This window comes from Pseudorca crassidens, chromosome 2 (genome assembly GCF_039906515.1).
Source record: "Pseudorca crassidens isolate mPseCra1 chromosome 2, mPseCra1.hap1, whole genome shotgun sequence".
Classification (NCBI taxonomy): domain Eukaryota; kingdom Metazoa; phylum Chordata; class Mammalia; order Artiodactyla; family Delphinidae; genus Pseudorca; species Pseudorca crassidens.
This window is the reverse complement of record NC_090297.1, coordinates 15,916,358-15,935,247: the sequence shown is the minus strand read 5'-3', so window position 1 is coordinate 15,935,247 and position 18,890 is coordinate 15,916,358. Positions and strand designations below refer to the sequence as shown.

Genomic DNA, 18,890 nt, shown 5'->3' with positions numbered 1-18,890 from the left:
TCTTAGGAGAGATCATATAATGAGGCCTAGTTTAGGGATCTGGAGTCAGCAAAGGCTTATCTGTTAAAATATTTGTCAGATACATTAACTACTTTTGCTTTGGCAAAAGCTTACTGAAATTGTCCAAAATTTACAAGAAGTAGGAAGAAGTTTTGCTCATGAGCGAGTTGGAGAGGAGTACTTTGCAGAAACCCTTGGAAATGCAGCAAAAATAAGTGAACATTAGCTGCAATGAGCCAAAGAATAGACTTCATATACTGTGGTTTGTTAGATTCCTGGAAAATGAGGAGTATTCTTACAAATTGGCAGCACAGCCTTTTCCTTATGTGGAAGTAGGGAAATGGGAAAGAAGAAAATGGAAAGACTAAGAAAAGATGAAAAACAGAAACAATAAGGAAGAAAGCAGTAGAGATTGTCTTTAGAAATAATTTAAAGGATATACAACGTCAGTGAGCAACAAATACTTTGAAAGAGGAAAAGTAGGACCCTGTGATGAACTGGAGGTTTAAGAAGAAAAAGACCTTCGTAACACTTAGGTGCAACAAGAGAACCCTTCGAAGATTCTTTAGCCCTAGACCAAGCCTGCGGAAGGGACAGAGTCAGTTATGACTCATGAATGTCATTATGCATTGTACAAGGCAGCTCTGCTGCTGAGTGGCAATAGGAACCAGGTAATAATGTCGGACGTAGTGAGGACTTACTGTGTGCTAGGTGCTACTCCATGTATTTTATGTGTATTAGTTTATTTAATCCTCATAATACCATCCAGACATTAATATTATTATAATAGCCATTTTTACAATAAGGAAACTGAGGTGCAAAGATGTAAAGTAACTTGCTCTAGCTCATACTGCTGATAAGTGGTAGACTCAGGGTTCAAATCCAGGCTTCTAGCTTCAGAGCATGAACTATACTTTTTCTTATTACCTTTAGGGTATTAAAGGCTTACAGAGCTCATTCTAAGGGAGTTTTTTCCCTAATATTTTAATAGGTGCTAATACAAATTAATATTTATTGAGGCTTTGTTTTGTGTTTGGCAATGTGCCAAGTGCTTCTATCAATATATATGTATTATTTGCAATCCTCATAGTAACCCTATGATAGGAAGTCAAAGCTGAGAGATCAAGTTACATCCCTAAACTCATACAATAATAAGTAAGTGGCAGAGCCAGGGTTCAAACCTTCATTTGTCTGATTCCACATCTTGTGTTTTTAGCCTACGTGATACATGTATGTATTGAGTACCTGAAATGTGCCAGCCACATTGTAAGGAGTACTTCCTGGAAATATTGTAGTATATGTAGTGAACAACATAGTCTGTTTTTTTATGTTTCTTTTATGGAGTTTATGTTCTAGTGGGAGATACAGACAAAGCTGCCCTAAAAATAAATAAACAACTACTACAAAAAGAAAACAATGTTATAGTGCAGAGAAGTAAAATTAGGTGGTATGCTAGCCGGTGATTGGGCAGTCACAGGGACTATAGGAGGTGTCATTTCAGCTGAGAGCTCAAAAACAAGAATCAAACCATTAGAAAATCAGGGAGAAGGGTAAGATTATGAACTGCTGTGAAATTAGAAGCTTCTCATTAGAAGTTCCATGATGTAGTTAGTTGGCCTGGTAGGCAGATTCAGTGACTAAATACTCACTGGAAGACACTTAGTCACTTCAGGTTTAGTACTGAGCACTGAGTACTTGCATTCATTTTTACTGTCTCCTGAAAAGGGCTTTTAATGATGATGATAGGCTTAAAATGAGGTAAAAACCCACAAGGATAAAGAGCATAAGGAATAGAGGGCAGCAACATTCTGGAAGTTAGAAGGATGAATGGTAATTTACTTAGCAGACCATGAATGTGCGTGAGGTGCAGATGGGGCTGGAAACAGAAGGATTGATTGGTTAAAAGTGTATGTAAGAAATAGCTTTACATGATCAGTTGTTTCAAAAGTACCAGTGTCATAAAAAGACAAAAAAGAGAGAAAGGACTGATCTAGACTCAAAGCGTCTAAAGCGGGAATTGGAATTCCCTGACGGTCCAGTGGTTAGGACTTGGACCTTTCACTGCCAGGGCCCTGGGTTCAGTCCCTGGTTGGGGAACTAAGATCCCTCAAGCCGCACAGCAAGGCCAAAAAGAAGGAGTCTAAAGAGACATCATGACATGTGATGTCGTGTTTCAGTTGGATCCTAGAGCAACAACAACAAAAAGTTATATTGGACATTTGGGGACAATTGTGGAAATTCGAATGTGCACTATATATACCAGATATTTTTGTTGACACTATTGTATGAATGTTAAATTTCTTGGATATATGAAGAGAAAGAAAGCTAACAACTGATGAATCTAAATTGAAGTAAAGGTATATAGGTGTACCTTGTATTACTCTTTAATTTCTCTATAGTTTGAAATTTTTTTAGTTAAAAAATTGATGTGGGAGGTATTAAATAAAGTAGCAGAGGGGAAATAAAATAGCAGTGAGACACCCAGATATGCCTTACTCCCTTCTTCAGTCAGGAGGCTGCCCTTCTCACATGCATCTTCCCCCTCAGAAGAGCTACTCTCTTCAGGTGTTGAACCAAAGGATTTTGGACTCAGACAAAATTGAGGTAGCTGAGGGCAGGGAGGCACACTGCTGTATTGGTGATTCAGTGACCCTGGCTGCCAGGCTTTTATCCTCCAGATCAAAGATATTGACCTAGCTAGATCATCCCATGGTAAGGACCAGTTTACAAGCCCCACATCCCAATATCTTCCTAAAACATTTTTAGTACTTCAGCTAACCATGTCAACTTTACTATGAAGGAAGGCATTTTTCATTGAAGATTTTGCAAATATTACATACCCAAACAGAATTACCTCAGTTGCCACATTAAGGCCTTTGAATCATGACATTGAATTTCTATTTAAATATTATTTCATAATATACCATTTCCAGTTTTAAAATGATCATAATATAAGTAAATATTGTGTAGAAAAATACATTTTTGCCTCTGGTCCTTTGAGTGATCTTCAATAACATTGTTAATCTAAACACATTAGCCTTGTAAAGATGCACTAGTATTTTTAAATATGCCTCATAACATTGCCCATATTAACCTGGATTTTACTGCGCTATATTAATGTTTAACTCTATATATATGAAAACTGTCTTGTTCTTAGAGTTGTCTACTGACTTTGTCATAAGTAAAAGATTTTAAACTGATTTTCACACTCTGGTGATTCTATCCATATTTTGGAGTAAGCTTTTATTTGCTATTTGAACAGGAAGCCATGCAGTGTGTGGAAGAGCTGAATGCCCAGGGCCTGCTATATGTGTTTGTGAGAATGGGTGTGGAGTCCACCCTGGAAAGGAGCCAGATCACCAGGGATCACATGGGCCAATTACTGTATCAGCTGGTGCAGTCAGAAAAACTCAGCAAACAGGACTTTTTCAAAGGGTCGGTATCCTACTCAAGAGTGGTATTCAGTTACTAGGCTCTTAATAGTCTTTAATTTTAAAAGTACATATCTTTTAAAGTATTTAGCTGTTTCCATAGATTAAAACTGTATCTACCATAATATGTTGATGTGTATTGTATTGATAATATGTTGGTTGATATGATGGCATTTTATAGATTGTGCTAGGGCATAATGGTCATTTTCTGATTTTCTGTATCTAGTTGTTAGACATATATTATGATGTAAGTAAGATAGCAGAGACCCCCTTAACTGTCGGGCAGCTCTGAGCTCATCAGCCCATTTATATGTAAACCCCTGCATGTTCTCTAGGAAAAAGCTTTTCTTTGTGAGAAAAATTCTGGAAAATTAACTTAAACCTAAAAGCCTTATTCTTTCAGTAAACCATGGTTCATTTTGGACAGGAAGTGCTTGTCTGTTCACTGTACCCCCATAGAAGCATATGTAACTCCCAAGTTGTTAATGATATAGTTTATTCCAAGTTGGTTTCATTGTGATTTCTCTTGATGGCTGGTTTGATGAAGGCTGGCTGTCACTTGTGTTATATCCTTATTTGATCAGGTTCTGATCGTCTTTGTGATCATCACAAATGCATGGATCAGGTTCTTTGTGGTACAATCACAGAATCTTGCCCAGGCTTATGTTCTAAAATCAATATTTAAGGAGAAAATTGCATATGGTCAAAAATTTTGTTTTTAGGAGCCATGTTGTGCAAAGGTAAACATAGAACCACACCCAGGACTGACAGGTACCCACTTTCTAAGAGAAAAGGAACTAAGACCTCCTGAAGGATAAATGTCAGATGGGGTAAATCTCACATCTCATACTCATTCGGGGTATATGCTCGTTGAGTGGGATGGCCGTAAGAATTCTGCACTATTTAAGTTATTTTTTTCATTGTAAATCTTTTTTGCCAATCTTTTTTGTGTTCTTGTAAATTAAATGCTGGTGATCACTGTGTATCTTTCAGATATGGCCAACCGCTTAGAATAGTGTAACCATTAAATGCCAAGGTCGAATGTACTTAGGAATATTCATTTGATGTTGTAAGGAACGATGACATTGTCCTCAAGGTCCCAGAAGATGTATATTTGTTCCTAGGATCATTAAAAAGTTACCCTTCAGCAATGAGCTAGATTTCTCTCGATTCAGTGACTTGACCAGATTAAGGCCATCTGACCCAGTTAACTTATTAGTAAGAAACTTTGGCAAAAGTTGCTATGGTTGTTGGCCTTTAAAAGCCAGGATGTTTTTTCAGTTTTAAAAGAGATATATGAGATTCACTGCAGTAACCAGCCAGTGTAAATAACAAGAGCAAATGAGGGTATTTATAGCCTCACACATTGAGTTCTGCCCCTAGCCAACTTGCAACTATAGTTTCAGTAATACCTATTATATTAATTTATAAATATTTGCTTTTTACCAGATACTATGATATATTCACCAGAAAGTTTTGGAAATGAGAATGCTAGATTACTGTTTACCATTTCCTGTCTCTCTTCAAACTATACTCAGAAGTTGATTCATACCTGGAAAGCCCTCAAAGGAGTGTGTTCTAGCTTCCTTGGCCTTAATTGAACTTGTGAGGTGCTAGCTTGGTTTCTCAGCTACCTCGGACATTTTCATTTCTCTTTGTGGGATTCCCTGAGGAAAAAATGTCACATCCAGACATGGTGTCCACACTTTCATGGTGGTGCTGTCACTGCTGCTGGCAGTATAACCACAGCCACAGCCTTTTATTTAGACCAGAAATGAGATGAACACTTCTGTGTCTCGGTAACTGCTTCATCTCTCTCTGTCCCTCCTTCCTCTGCAGCTTGTGATAATGCAGCGGCTTCAGGCCCAGCTTTTGATACTTAGTTAGACCTAACCATCCTTAGACCAAGAGCCCTATGAAGACCCCTATTCTTTCCTAAATGCAGAGGCCCGGCACGGTGGAAACAAAGAGATAGCCTCTTGGTTATTATTTACCAAGAGCCTTCTTGCAAGGAGTTGGTAGTTTCCCAATTCCTTCTGAAGCCTAAGTTATAAATAGATCATATTGTCCAGAGAGGCACATTTCACTGGAGCCACAGACATGCCCTGTCTTCTGTCTCTTTAGTCCCAGTATCCAAAGATCTGTGTCCTTACATAGCGCTGTGGGGGAACACAAGGTCAGCTTTCTTGGATGCTGATACTGCTTAGATGCCAACTTCTGAGCAGTCATTAAAGCTGTGATGGTTCTGGAAAACAAAGGAGAAGACCTCCAACTGTTAATCTGCCCTTTCTCCTACAGTTCCCCAAAGCATGCACTGCTACTTAAATAGTAAGATAGACTAGACGGAAATTTCAGATAGGCTCTTTGTGTCATGTGGTTTATAAATAAAGCTTAGATCCTTTGGAATTTTCCTTACAAGATGCTGTATCAACTCTGAGCATACTAGTTGCTGTATATAAATAACATTTCCACAACATCAAGCCATCCTCTTGGAAATTTCAGGACTTGAATCTAAATACTTTATCATGCAAATTAGATAGGTAGGTACGTGGGCACATTACTGTGTAGGTGCATTTCAAATAGTGTGGTACAGTCATTTAATATGGCCTCAGAAGACTTCTTTTTAAAAACTGTCTACTAAAGGTAGTTGAGTGTAGCTCACTGTTCACCATGGAATTGGAACCTCTTTGAAAGTGTAATAAACAAATGAAAAACAGGTCAGTAAAAATTGGAGTTGACTAGAGACGTAAAATATGTGCCCTTCAAGGAATCTTGATATATTAATATTTCATTTTGGGAGAGGCTTATTGGAAAGGAAATTCTTATCTCCTCCTTGACTACTTTTTTTTTTTTTTTGCGGTACGCGGGCCTCTCACTGCTGTGGCCTCTCCCGTTGCGGAGCGCAGGCTCCAGACGCGCAGGCTCAGCGGCCATGGCTCACGGGCCCAGCCGCTCCGTGGCATGTGGGATCTTCCCGGACCGGGGCACGAACCCATGTCCCCTGCATCGGCAGGCGGACTTTCAACCACTGCGCCACCAGGGTAGCCCTTGACTACTTTTTTGATTACTTTTTTGGAACTTTTCTTGCCACTTAAGGCAGTTCTGCTTTGGTAAAAAGATACTGTTTGGTGCTTACATGGACAAGCAGACTAAGTTCCATATGCAAAATGGTAGAGGTGCTAGTTAACAAGTGAAGACCCCATTTGCTCACATAGGTAAGATTTAGTTTAAATAGTCTTTTTTGTGGTATTCCTTTGAAGATGGTACTGGTTTTTTAAATCTTTTTATTTATTTCTTCCTTTTACCTGTAGTTAGATTCTCTAATGATCAGTCATAATAATACTTGACCAGTCTAATTTTGAGATGTCTTCATTCTTTCTTCTTTGATTATCTACAGTAAGATTTATATTTTTATTAAGTTATCATAATGCAAATCGTAGAAGATGCTGCTTGACAATATCATTTCCAATTGCAGTAGATTATTTTGCCTTTTTAGCAGATGTCTAATCAGAACTTTACTGAATTAAAAAATATATTTCTAACTTTGAACAATGTATTGCTTTCTTTAATTAAATTTTAGACAGGAACCCAATATATAAAATAAATAAAAGTAGAGATTCTGTATTTGAAATGGGGGAAGGGATGTCCTAAGTCCCACTTGTGGGCCTCACGGAAGTGCAGTTTAGTGGGTGTGGTGGTCACTACATACCAAGAAACAAGGCTACGGTGTAGCTCTGTTTCATTTATTCAGCCATCTTCTGAATCTATATTATGTAAGGCATAATATACATTCAGAATATACATTCAGAGTATATATAATATATAATATATTATGCAAGGCATTGTTACAGGCTAGGTAGTAGTCCAAAGACATAAAGATAATTATCTAGCAGCTTCTGCACACCTAGGATTTTTCTTTTAAAATCGTACAAAAGGATTTAGGAACTGTAAATCTCAGAAGTAAGTCTCTTACGAGCTTTTGCTTCAGATACCCTGTGTTCAGCCAAATATTTTTTTTATCAGCAGTATGGATTTGATCAGTGATTGTGTTCTGCACATTGTACCATGATAAACTGACTAATCAGGAAGTAGAAAACCGGGGCAAGAATATGGGTATCTCTTTGTTGTAATATGAGATGAGAAGAAGAGCAAATACACTGCTGCAAGACCAAGACGGCTACAGTTGTCTCATGGACTCATTAAACGGTTTAATCTATACCGCTAACCCGTGGAACATGAATAGGCATTATAGGTGATCAACCTAGAAATCCTGGAGCCCAGCCAGATTATGTTCCATCATTGGCACATTAACCGAGCTGAAAGTGGACATAATGAGAGAACAGTCAAGAATCTGTTGTATAGCAAATAGATGTCAAATAATTGCAAGCTGTGAGGTCACAAAATTGTCATTAAGGATTCATGAAGCCCAGAGTTAGATAATGTGGCTGAGCTGCCAGTTGTTTTGAAATGGCACCTTCAGGAAAGGGACCCTGCCTTGTAGTTTTTAAGTGAAAAAGTGTTGTGTAGGCCTCTGAGGTAGGTAAAAAGAATGGCACACTCTGGCTAGACACTGGAATTGCAGTGAAAAAGCACACATTTTATGTGTGCAGAGATCTAAAAGGATACGAAGACTAATACCACCTGCTCTTGGCCCCTTCATTCATTCGCCCTTTCCTTCTGATTATGTGTATTTCCTTGTGATTATGTATATGTCTCCTATAGTTTAATTCACTTTTGTTTTGGGGCTTTTAAATATGCTCTATATTGGAATGATTAACAAAGTCTTGAGTTATGTTTTTATACTTTAAATGAATAGCTATGGGCTTCCCCAGTAGCGCAGTGGTTGAGGGTCTGCCTGCCGATGCAGGGGACGCGGGTTCGTGCCCCGGTCTGGGAGGATCCCACGTGCCGCGGAGCGGCTGCATCCGTGAGCCATGGCCGCTGGGCCTGCGCGTCCGGAGCCTGTGCTCCGCAACGGGAGAGGCCACAGCAGTGAGAGGTCCGCGTACCGCAAAAAAAAAAAAAAAAAAAAAAATGAATAACTATGATTTTCAGCCTAAATAAGACTGGGCTGATATTTGGTGTTTCTAAATTTTATATTGAAATTCCATTTATTTTACTTCACATTGAGAAGTATTCCGTAGCATGAAAGCCTGAAACCATTAGCTTTTCTTTAGAGGTCGAACAGTTTGTAACATGTCATAATGACGGTGTTATATAGTAATGTTGTCAGGCTCTTTTGTATCCATCCAGTTTCCTTCCCCATTGTAAGCTCCTCAGTGACAAGGATTTTTGTCTTTTCTTCTCCTTGTGTCTGGTCTGCATTCCACTAAGTTTTTAGTCAGTGCTTCTGACTGACTCAGAGGATATGATACTCAACTGTAGTGAACTATTTATAGTGTGGGATTAAATAGAATAGCCTGTTACCCTAGAACGTCATTGTAACTGCCCCATTTTCATCATTTAAGTCTTTCAGATGTCACTTCCATACAGAGGTATTTTCTGATCACCCTCTAGGGATAGCCTAGTACCATAGTTCATGTTCTTCAGAGAATTAGCCCTATCTGCAAATAGGCTTTTGGTGGTTTTGTTTTCCTCCCCACACTAGTATAAGCTCTTTGAGAGCAAAAACTTGTTTACTTGATGCCTAGAACAGTACCGAACATAGCAGTTGTTTAATAGGTATTTGTTAACTGGTTTTTGGTCTGTTTATTTAATGTTAACTTTTGAATTACATTTGCATGTGAATTTTTTTCCTGTTCTTTTTCAGTTTTTCAGAAACACTGGAATTGGCAGATGACATGGCCATTGATATTCCCCATATTTGGTTGTACCTTGCTGAACTGGTGACCCCCATGTTAAAAGAAGGCGGAATCTCCATGAGAGAACTTATCATGTAAGTTATACTTGTTTCTTTTGATGTATATCTAGTTAAAATGACTCAGAGCCTGCCAGCTAGCTTCCTAGCATAGTGCTCTCGCTTCAGTGCTTTTGAGGACTCTCACACGCAGCCTGTGGCTCTTTCAGACTTCTAATTTCAGTATAAAAATGTTATATTTTTCTAAATTGGAGAAGTGATGGGGATATAATAGCCCTGTGGTCCATTAAGGTTAGATATGGCTCCAGAATCATGCAATTGGAAGGTGATTGCTCCTGGAAGCTTAATGCTAATCTGACTTTTATGTCTCTCATTGCTCCAATGCTGTAAGAGGTTATAGTTCCACATAATAACATTCAGACTGTGGTACCTGCATAGCACATGCTCAGGTTGTTTTAAAAGGAGCTGAGCTCTTAGGCATTTCTAGATTTGGACGTGAGTGGGAAATTGTTGCTACATTGTGTAGACTAGTATTTCCCAAACTCTTCTTCAAAACATTAGTATTTCCCTCAAAGCTGTTCACATAGTCAAACTCTGCATACTATTGTGTCCCTTTTCTTTGAGACTCACAAAGCGTATTGTAGCACGTTAAAGGTTGTGAGAATCCTATAGTAAAACCAAGCAACAAATAAAAACTGTAGCTTTGTTTAAGTCAGCAGTGCTTCGCTTAATTGACTGTAGAATCCTTTTTTGAGGAATAATTATCGACGTCCTGTGGAACACAGTTTGGGAAATACTGTGGAACACAGTTTGGGAAATACTGATATAGACTGTGAGAAAATTGGTTCCTTTCTGTTTCATCTGTATTCTAAAGAAAACCTTCCTTTCTTAAAAACACTTCATAACTAAGCTTCACAACTCCCGGCTACCTTAGGTGCTTCTCTTCTTTCGGCTTAAGGTGGAGCTCATGTAAATAAACAGATTGTTAAGTGAGACTTTGCATTGCTTCCGTCACTGAAGCAGTTAGAGAAAAAGGCAAAACCCAGGAATTCTAAAGTCTCTTTTCCAGCTTCCCCATGAAGCGTAAAGCGAACCTGAAGTCTCTGAACTACTTCTGAAACTTATTACTTAGAGCTGTTCTGGAATTTTGCTTGCCCGGTATTATTTAGGTTGCACAGGATCTGTTCTTTTGGCACACATTGTTTGCATACTGTTCTAGAACAGAGAGTTTGTTCAGAGGTACTTAATCACTACTCTTATCTTTTACAGAGAATTTAGCAAACCTTTACTTCCTGTTGGAAGAGCTGGAGTCTTGCTTTCTGAAATATTGCACCTTCTATGCAAACAAATGGTGAGTGTTGGATTTAGCAGCCTATTGGGAAGTGTAGTGATTTTGATCTTGGGTTATCCGTGAAAAGCGTAGGTATCACTGTGCAGGTAACTCTCTTAACGTCTATTATTTGAAGAAAAAAAAAGAAAAGTGAGGTTTCTGGTTCAGTCTAGTTTCTTCCAAAGGTATATTTGTCCTTCTGTTTTCTTGTAATTTGGGAAAGAATTATCTAATCTCAACCAGATTTGGTAGAATTCTAAAGAATCTCAAGATGTATTTTATTTGTGGCTAATGATTTTATCTTCTCTTGAAACAAAATGGCTATGTTATTTATACTTTTTAATAGATTTCAATTAAAACTCCTCTGCTTTCAGAGAAAGATAAGATCCATAAAATGATTAATTTTACAATATTTTTGGATCACGGGCTAGGTAATCTGATTAAAAATAGGTGGTAAAAAAATCATATTGATATCACTTACATGTGGAATCTAGAATACAACACAAATGAACTTATCTACGAAACAGAAACAGACTTACAGACATAGAGAACAGACTTTTGGTTCACGGGGTGGGGTTGGGGTCGGGGAGGTAGGGGAGGGATGGACTGGGAGTTTGGGATTAGCAGATGCAAACTATTATATGTAGAATGGGTAAACAATAAGGACCTACTGTATAGCACAGAGAACTATATTCAATATTTTGTGATAAACCATAATGGAAGAGAATGTGAAAAATAATGTATATATATGTGTAACTGAATCACTTTGCTGTGCAGCAGAAATTAACACAACATGATAAATCAACTATATTTCGATAAAATAAATTTTTTTAATGGCAAAAAAAGAAATAGGTGGTAAAAATGATTCTGCAGGATTGTGAATTTCTATCTTAAAGTTGCATTTATTTTAGTTTAATAACTACTGCATAATTCTTTGCAAAGCTCTATGCTAGGATTTTAGTCTGCAAAGATAGCTAAACCTTCAAAGAATTTATAAACTGGAGAGGGAGACAAACAAATCTAAACCAATAGTTTCAAAAGAGAGTGTCAGTGCTATATTAGAGGTCTAAGACGTTTGGGAAAGTGGTATAGCTTCACAAAGGTGATGTAACTCCTGGGGTGAGAAACGTCAAAACAAAACAACTCACGTATGAAAATTTTAGAGTGATTTCTGACTTAAACTATGATACTTATTTGTATAATAGTTATTCACAGATAGGTGTACTAAACAGTCTTGTCTCTAATTCTAGTTGATTATCTATTTGTTTGTTCTTAATATTCTTTGCTTGATGGCACTAAAGTTTTTATTGAACCCTAATTTGTAGATCCAGAATTTTCTCATGCTCTTCTACCTACTTGACTTTAGTCCCTAAAATTCAACTTCTTGTTAACTTTTATTTGTAGAAACAGAAAGCAAATTCTCACTTCTAACTAAAACAAAATTCTCATAGAATATAAGCTCTGGAATTAGCCTGAGTTTAAATCCTGACTCTGCCAGGTTATCAGCTATACCTTGGGCAAGTTAGTCTGTGAAATAACTAGTACATGTTTCTTAGATGACAGTTGCAGCCTCAAAGCCTGACATTTTCCTTTATCACTGTGACTTTGTTCAGGCAGTGGACTTGTTGTACCTCCTCATCAGTTTTCCACCTGACAGCAGCTCTTCTCTGTTGTTTCCTGGGCTCAACCTTGCACTTCTTCTTGCCCTTGAAATAATTCTCATTCCTTGATCAGGAGCAATGACTTCCTTAGTCATTCTCATGTTAGGTCGCATAATCGTAACCTACTATGAAGAGGGACTCCAGGGAGGCTTGTTGAATGGCTTTAATAGCGGATGCATATAGCACTATCCAGGAAAAGAGACAGTTTTGAATTTATAAGCTCTGTGAATTGGACTCTTTTTAGGTGATTATATTCATAAATCCCAAACACCAGCTTGCAGATCCCCAGATTAGTCATCTGGTAGAAGAAATTCTTGAACGTTAAGCAACTGTACTTCATTTACCATTACATTTATGAACATTCAGACATCTCAGTTTGAAAGCTAAGTGTCCTAAGAAATTAACTTCATATCAGCAAGGAAAAGTTTCAGTTTTTTAGCCTTCCTTCAAACTTCTGTACTCTTGACTTCTTTTTCTCCTTCCAATGTAAAACTAAATGGATTGGACTTAATGTCTGTTTTAGAGCCATAAGAAAGTGGGAGCCTTATGGAGGGAGGCTGACCTCAGCTGGAAGGATTTTTTACCAGAAGGGGAAGATGTACATAATTTTCTCTTGGAGCAGGTGAGTAAGAGCAAGGCTTGTGCCTTCCTGTTTGATCGTAGTTGGTCTGTTTCTTAGAGGAGATAAAGGTATTTGTACTAGTATTCCAGTTATTAAAATTAGACCAAAATAGGCATCGTGGTCAAGATGTCATTGTAAGTCCATGCTTTAAAGCCACTTTACCCAAAAAAACCTCGTGATTCCTAAGGACAGATATTTCCTGATCTCTCGTCAGAATCAATCACGATTCTCACTAGGCAACTTTTAACAACATCGTAGCTTTTTTTCTCTGCGTTAATTAGATGATAGATAAAAAAGAAAAGAAAAATTTAAGGACTTAGCCACACTTAGAAAACAAGCTACACGTCTCCATGAACCAGAAATGAAATTGATGAATAAAGCAGGGTTAATAGGGCTAAAGCTGCAAGTCTTCTGAGCTCTGGGTCTGAAAGCAAATAGAGACAGGAGAAGTTATTTCTGTGGGGTAATAGGGTCTATGCCCCTTTCAGGGTAGAAGATTGGAGACAGGCTTACTGCATGTCACTAAGTGGAAACTCGATAAATACGAGGAAGTAGATATAGTCTTACAGGCAGAACCTTAGCTAAGCTGCCTACTGACTTGATAACTGGATTCAGAAATCCACAACAAGGCAGAAGGCTACATAGTCAATATAATCTGGTCCTAAGTAAAGAATTGTGGGGGACCAAATAGAGGCAACCGTAAAAAGAAGAGTGACAAAACAAAAACCTTCCTCTCAGAATGGTCCTGCAAGTCAGAACCCTTAAACATCTGAGGAAAATAAGTGCTAAGACAGCCAACAAAATCGGCAATAAGAAGAAAAAAATCACTCTTAGGTAAAAAGAAAATAATAAAGCAATCTGAAAATGGCTTTAAGTATATTTTAAGCTGGATAAAGACATTAGGTTAACTGTGGACTTTAGCTTCCTTTTGGTTGTAGTCTAGATACACTGAGGAGCACTCCTGCCATGATAATAAGAACCTACATAAGGCATAATTTATCTTGCATAGCTGGGCTCATAAAAAGTGGAGGAAATTCCCAAGTAACAAAACGAATAAGGGGGAAAAAAGCCAAAGATGAAATCGACTCTGAGCAGTAAGCACATGTAAAGGGTGTGTTGCCTAATACCATTATAAGCGCTGCCAGAGATCTTGAAGATGTTGAAATGGTCCCAGTTCAATATTACCCTGGCTCCAAGAAGCAGCAAACCAAAATGCTCTTTGGAGAAAACTATACTCAACTTAGCTCTTACTTTCTACAAATTAACATTATCTAAATATATGAGTTAATACTTAGAGTTCATTTAACATATAACGAAACAGGTAACCATGAGTGACAGTAAACACAGTAAGTGCAAGATTTAGACTCCAAAGACTTGAGATAATGGAATCATCACTCCGCATATAAAATAACATTATTTTAAAAAGAGAGACAAAAATGAGCAAACATGAAGAAAGTAGTCAAAATGACTGGGCAGATATAAAAAGAGAAGGAGAAGAAACTAGACAGAATTCTAAGAGCTGTTATGAAATTTAGAGGATAGAATGAGAAAGTCTAACGTGTCTAATTGGAGTCCTAGAAGGGAAAATAGGGTGAATGGAGAAGAGGCAATATTTGAAGAGACTGTGGCTGACTTTTCCAGAACTGAAAAATATATGAATCTATATAGAAAGCACATGTATACCACATAGAATAGTTACATTTTAGTGAAACTGCATAATATCAAAAGCAAGCAAAAAACGATTTTAAAGTAGCTAGAAAGAAGCAGCACATTACCTACAAAGGAAAAGCAGACTTTGCAATAGCAACAATGAAAGCCAATTGTTATCAAAGTATACATAGATAACAATGAAAGATGGTGGCGTAATCTTTTTCTTTTTTGCGGGGGGGAGCGGGGGCTGCATCAGGTCTTAGTTGCGGTATGTGGGATCTTTCATTGAAGCGCGCGGGCTCTTCGTTGCGGAGCGCAGGCCTCCCTCTAGTTGTGGCGCACAGGCTCCAGGGTGTTTTGGGCTCTGTAGTTGTGGCATGTAGGTTCCAGAACATGTGGGCTCTGTAGTCTGCAGCACGCAGGCTCTCTAGTTGAGGCACAGGAGCTCAGTAGTTGCGGTGCATGGGCTTAGTTGCCCCATGACATGTGGGACCTTAGTTCCCTGGCCAGGGCTTGAACCCGTGTCCCCTGCATCGTAAGGCAGATTCTTTACCACTGGACCACCAGGGAAGTCCCGGAATAATCTTAAAGTGCTGAGAAAGTATCAGTTAATCTAGAGTTGACTTCCAAATAAACTAACCTTTAAGGATAAGGGCAACATATATTTAGAAACTTAATAACACACTTCTAAATAACCCGTGAGTCAACGAGAAATCATAAAAGATTTTTTAAATATTTTATACTGAATGAAAATGAAAACACAACACATCAGAATTTGTGGGATGCAACTAAAGCCATACTTAGAGTGAAATTTTTAGCACTGAACACCTGTGTGTAGGAAACAAGTAAGGTCACAAATCAGTAACTTCAGCTTCAACCTTACAAAATTAGAAAATGGAAGAGCAAATAAAACTCAAAGTAAATAGAAAAAAGAAGGGGCTTCCCTGGTGGCGCAGTGGTTGAGAATATGCCTGCCAATGCGGGGGACACGGGTTCGAGCCCTGGTCTGGGAAGATCCCACATGCTGCGGAGCAACTAGGCCCACGAGCCACAACTACTGAGCCTGCGCGTCTGGAGCCTGTGCTGCGCAACAAGAGAAGGCTGCGAAAGTGAGAGGCCCGCACGCCGCGATGAAGTGGCCTCCGCTCGCTGCAAGCCCTCGCACAGAAACGAAGACCCAACACAGCCAAAAATAAATAAATAAATTTTAAAAAACGGAAATAACAAGAATCAGAGCAGAAGTCAATGAAACAGAAGAACAGTAGAGAAAAGTCACTGAAGTCAAAAGCTGGTTCTTTGAAAAGATAAAATTGATAAACCCCTCGCCAGACTAATCAGGAAAAATTAAAAAGAGAAGGCACAGATTTCTAATAAAAAGAATGAGAGAGGTGACATTGTATAGATTCTACACATAACAACAGGTAAGAGAATTTTGCAAATAATCTTTATGCCAATAAATACACCAACTTAGTTGAAATGAGTAAATTTCTTGACACAAACTACTAGAGCTGACTCAAGAAGAAGAATAGATAACCTGAACATCTATGAAAGAAATTGGAGTAGTTAACGTCTCACAAAGAAAACTCCAGGCACCAGTGAGTTCACTGATGAATTCTACGAAACATTTAAGGGAGAAATAATGCCAATTCTGCAAAGAATTCTACACCAATTCTTCCAAAACATTGAACAGGAGAGACTTATTTTCCAACTCATTCTGTGAGACCAGCATTAAACTGATAACAAAATCAAGGGCATTTCAAGAAAAGAGAACTATAGACCAGTATTCCTAATTAACACAGAGAAAATCTTGTCAACAAAAATTTCACAAATCAAATGCAACAATATATAAAAAGGATAATACATCATAACCAGGTAGGTTTTATCACAGGAATGTAAGGTTAATTTAAAATTTAAAAATCAGTGTATGGATGGAGGGAAGATGATATAGTAAGAAGGTCCAGAATTAGTCCCTCCACTGAAACAACTATTGAGCTGGGAAGGTCTGTTAGAATCAGCTATTTTGGAATTGTGGAGTGGAACACGTGCACTACCAACACCAGGAGGATGCTTGGTGAAAAAGAGTCTGGTAAATTCCAGTGATTTTGGTGTTTTGCATAGAAAGCTATCACCCCCCAGCTCTGTGACAGACAGCTGAGGAGACAGTAGCACCTTCTTTCTGGCGCCAGGTTGAGAACTAAAGACCTTGCCCTCTAAAGATTGGTGTTGTGTCTTTTAATCTGCGTAGCAGTTCACCGAGTATCCTGTGCAGGACCTTGATGTCATTTCAGCTCCTCACCCTGAAGGAACTTCTTGGATGGGGTCTGTCAAAGAACTTAAACAGAACACATTTATGTCTTCCCCACGCCCCCACGCCCCTTTCTTTTTCTTATTGGATCCAGGCATTCACTGAAATCTCTGAAAGGCCACTGGCTGACTGCAGAGATAATGGATCAGAGACTTCAGTAACCATATACGAGAAGGAATATAGTCCTTGTCTAAAAGTCACTAAACAGATGACTGCAACATCATACAGGGTGAGGGAGAGAATCTGATGTCCAGACTTACTGCATTACACTGTCTAGTTTTCAACAAAAAAATTATGAAGTATTCAAAGAAACAGGAAAATACAGCTCATTCACAGGGGAAAATAAGAAAATGACAGAAAGCATCCCTGAGGAAGCCCAAACATTGGGAATACTAGACAAGGACTTGAACTGACGTACATATGCTCAAGTTGCTGACGAAAACCATGGACGAAGAAGTAAAGGAAATCAGAATGATGAATTGAACAAGTTGAGAATACTGGTAAAGAGGTAGAAATTATAACAAGGAGCCAAGTAGAAGCTGAAAAGTGGTAATAGCTGAAATGAAAAATTAGACTCTTTCAACAGCAGGTTTGAGCAGGCAGAAGAATCAGTCAGCGAACTTGGAAACAGGGCAATTGAAATTGCTCAGTCAGTCAGGAATCACTGATTCAGCACTAATTTACTACCCTGAAAATCCATCTTCAGTATTCACAACAGATACACTCTTTTACTAATTGTTTTGCTAATGAAATTTCTGGCATTGTTATATGGAACTGAATATCATTGAATTTTTTAAAAGTCCCTATAGTTTATTTTTTAAAGAAAACTTTAAATTGTAATAATACATATTGAAAAAATAATCCATTTAACATATAAAGAGGCTTTGAAAAAAGAAATTGCTCAGTTTGAGGAGCAAAGAAAAGAGAATCAAGAAAAATTAACAGAGTCTAAGGACCTAGGGGACACTGTCAAACACATCAGTATATACATAATGTAGTCCCAGAGAAGGGAGAAAAGAGCAGAAGAAAGTATTTAAGTATTTGAAGAAATAATGGTCAAAAACTTCCCAAATGTGTTCAAAGATATGAATCTACACATCTAGGAATTTCAGCAAACTCCAGGCAGGATAAAGTCAGTTTGACATCAAGATATAATGAAACTGTTGAAAGACAAAAACAAAGAAGAAATCTTGAAAACATCAAGAGAGAAGAGACTCGTCACATACAAAGAAGCCTCAATAAGATTAACAGCCAGTTTATCATCAGAAACTATGGCTGTCAAAAGACACTGGAATGATATATTTAAAGTACTGGGCTTCCCTAGTGGTGCAGTGGTTAAGAATCCGCCTGCCAATGCAGGGGACACAGGTTCGAGCCCTGGTCCGAGAAGATCCCACATGCCACGGAGCAACTAAGCCCGTGCACCACAACTTCTGAGCCTGAGCTCTTGAGCACGTGTGCCACAACTACTGAAGCCCACGCACCTAGAGCCCGAACTCCACAACAAGAGAAGCCACCGCAGTGAGAAGTCTGTGAACCACAATGAAGAGCAGCCCCTGCTCGCCTCAACTAGAGAAAGCCCCGCGCGCAGCAACAAAGACCCAATGCAGCCAAAAAAAAAAAGGATAACTAAAGTACTAAAATTTAAAGACTGTTTATATCTGGCAATATTTCCTATAAAAATGAAGAAGAAATTAAGACATTCCCAGATAAAAACTAAGTGAGTTAGTAGACCTTCCCTGCAAAACTGAGTCTGTCAGGCTGAAGCAAAAGAACACAAGAGTGTAGCTCGAAGCCATACAAAGAAACATAGATAACTGGTAAAAGTAACCACACAGGGAAATATAAAAGCAAGTAGTAGTATGTTTTTGGTTTGTAGTTCCTCATTTTCTTTGCTATATGATTTAAAAGGCAAATCCATAAGAAAATAACTATAAATATGTGTTAATGGGCATACATTGTATAAAGATGTAATTTATGAAAATAACTACCCAAGGATGGTTTCTCACAGAATTCCCGTGAGACCCAACAGTTGTACTTCTAGGTGTATATCCAAGAGAAATGAAATCATAT

At 38.3% G+C, this 18,890-nt stretch overlaps 1 protein-coding gene across 19 annotated transcripts in view; it reads left to right on the top strand.

Annotated features, from left to right (window-relative positions):
* The window catches only part of EIF4G3 (eukaryotic translation initiation factor 4 gamma 3), a 365,407-nt gene that overhangs the window by 327,269 nt on the left and 19,248 nt on the right, over positions 1-18,890 (top strand). For all 19 annotated transcript variants that reach the window (XM_067722978.1, XM_067722985.1, XM_067722940.1 and 16 more), the window contains 4 exons: positions 3,263-3,435; positions 9,202-9,327; positions 10,519-10,600; positions 12,764-12,862. In XM_067722978.1, coding sequence (XP_067579079.1) covers positions 3,263-3,435; positions 9,202-9,327; positions 10,519-10,600; positions 12,764-12,862 — 480 coding nt within the window. The remainder of the gene's footprint in view (positions 1-3,262; positions 3,436-9,201; positions 9,328-10,518; positions 10,601-12,763; positions 12,863-18,890) is intronic.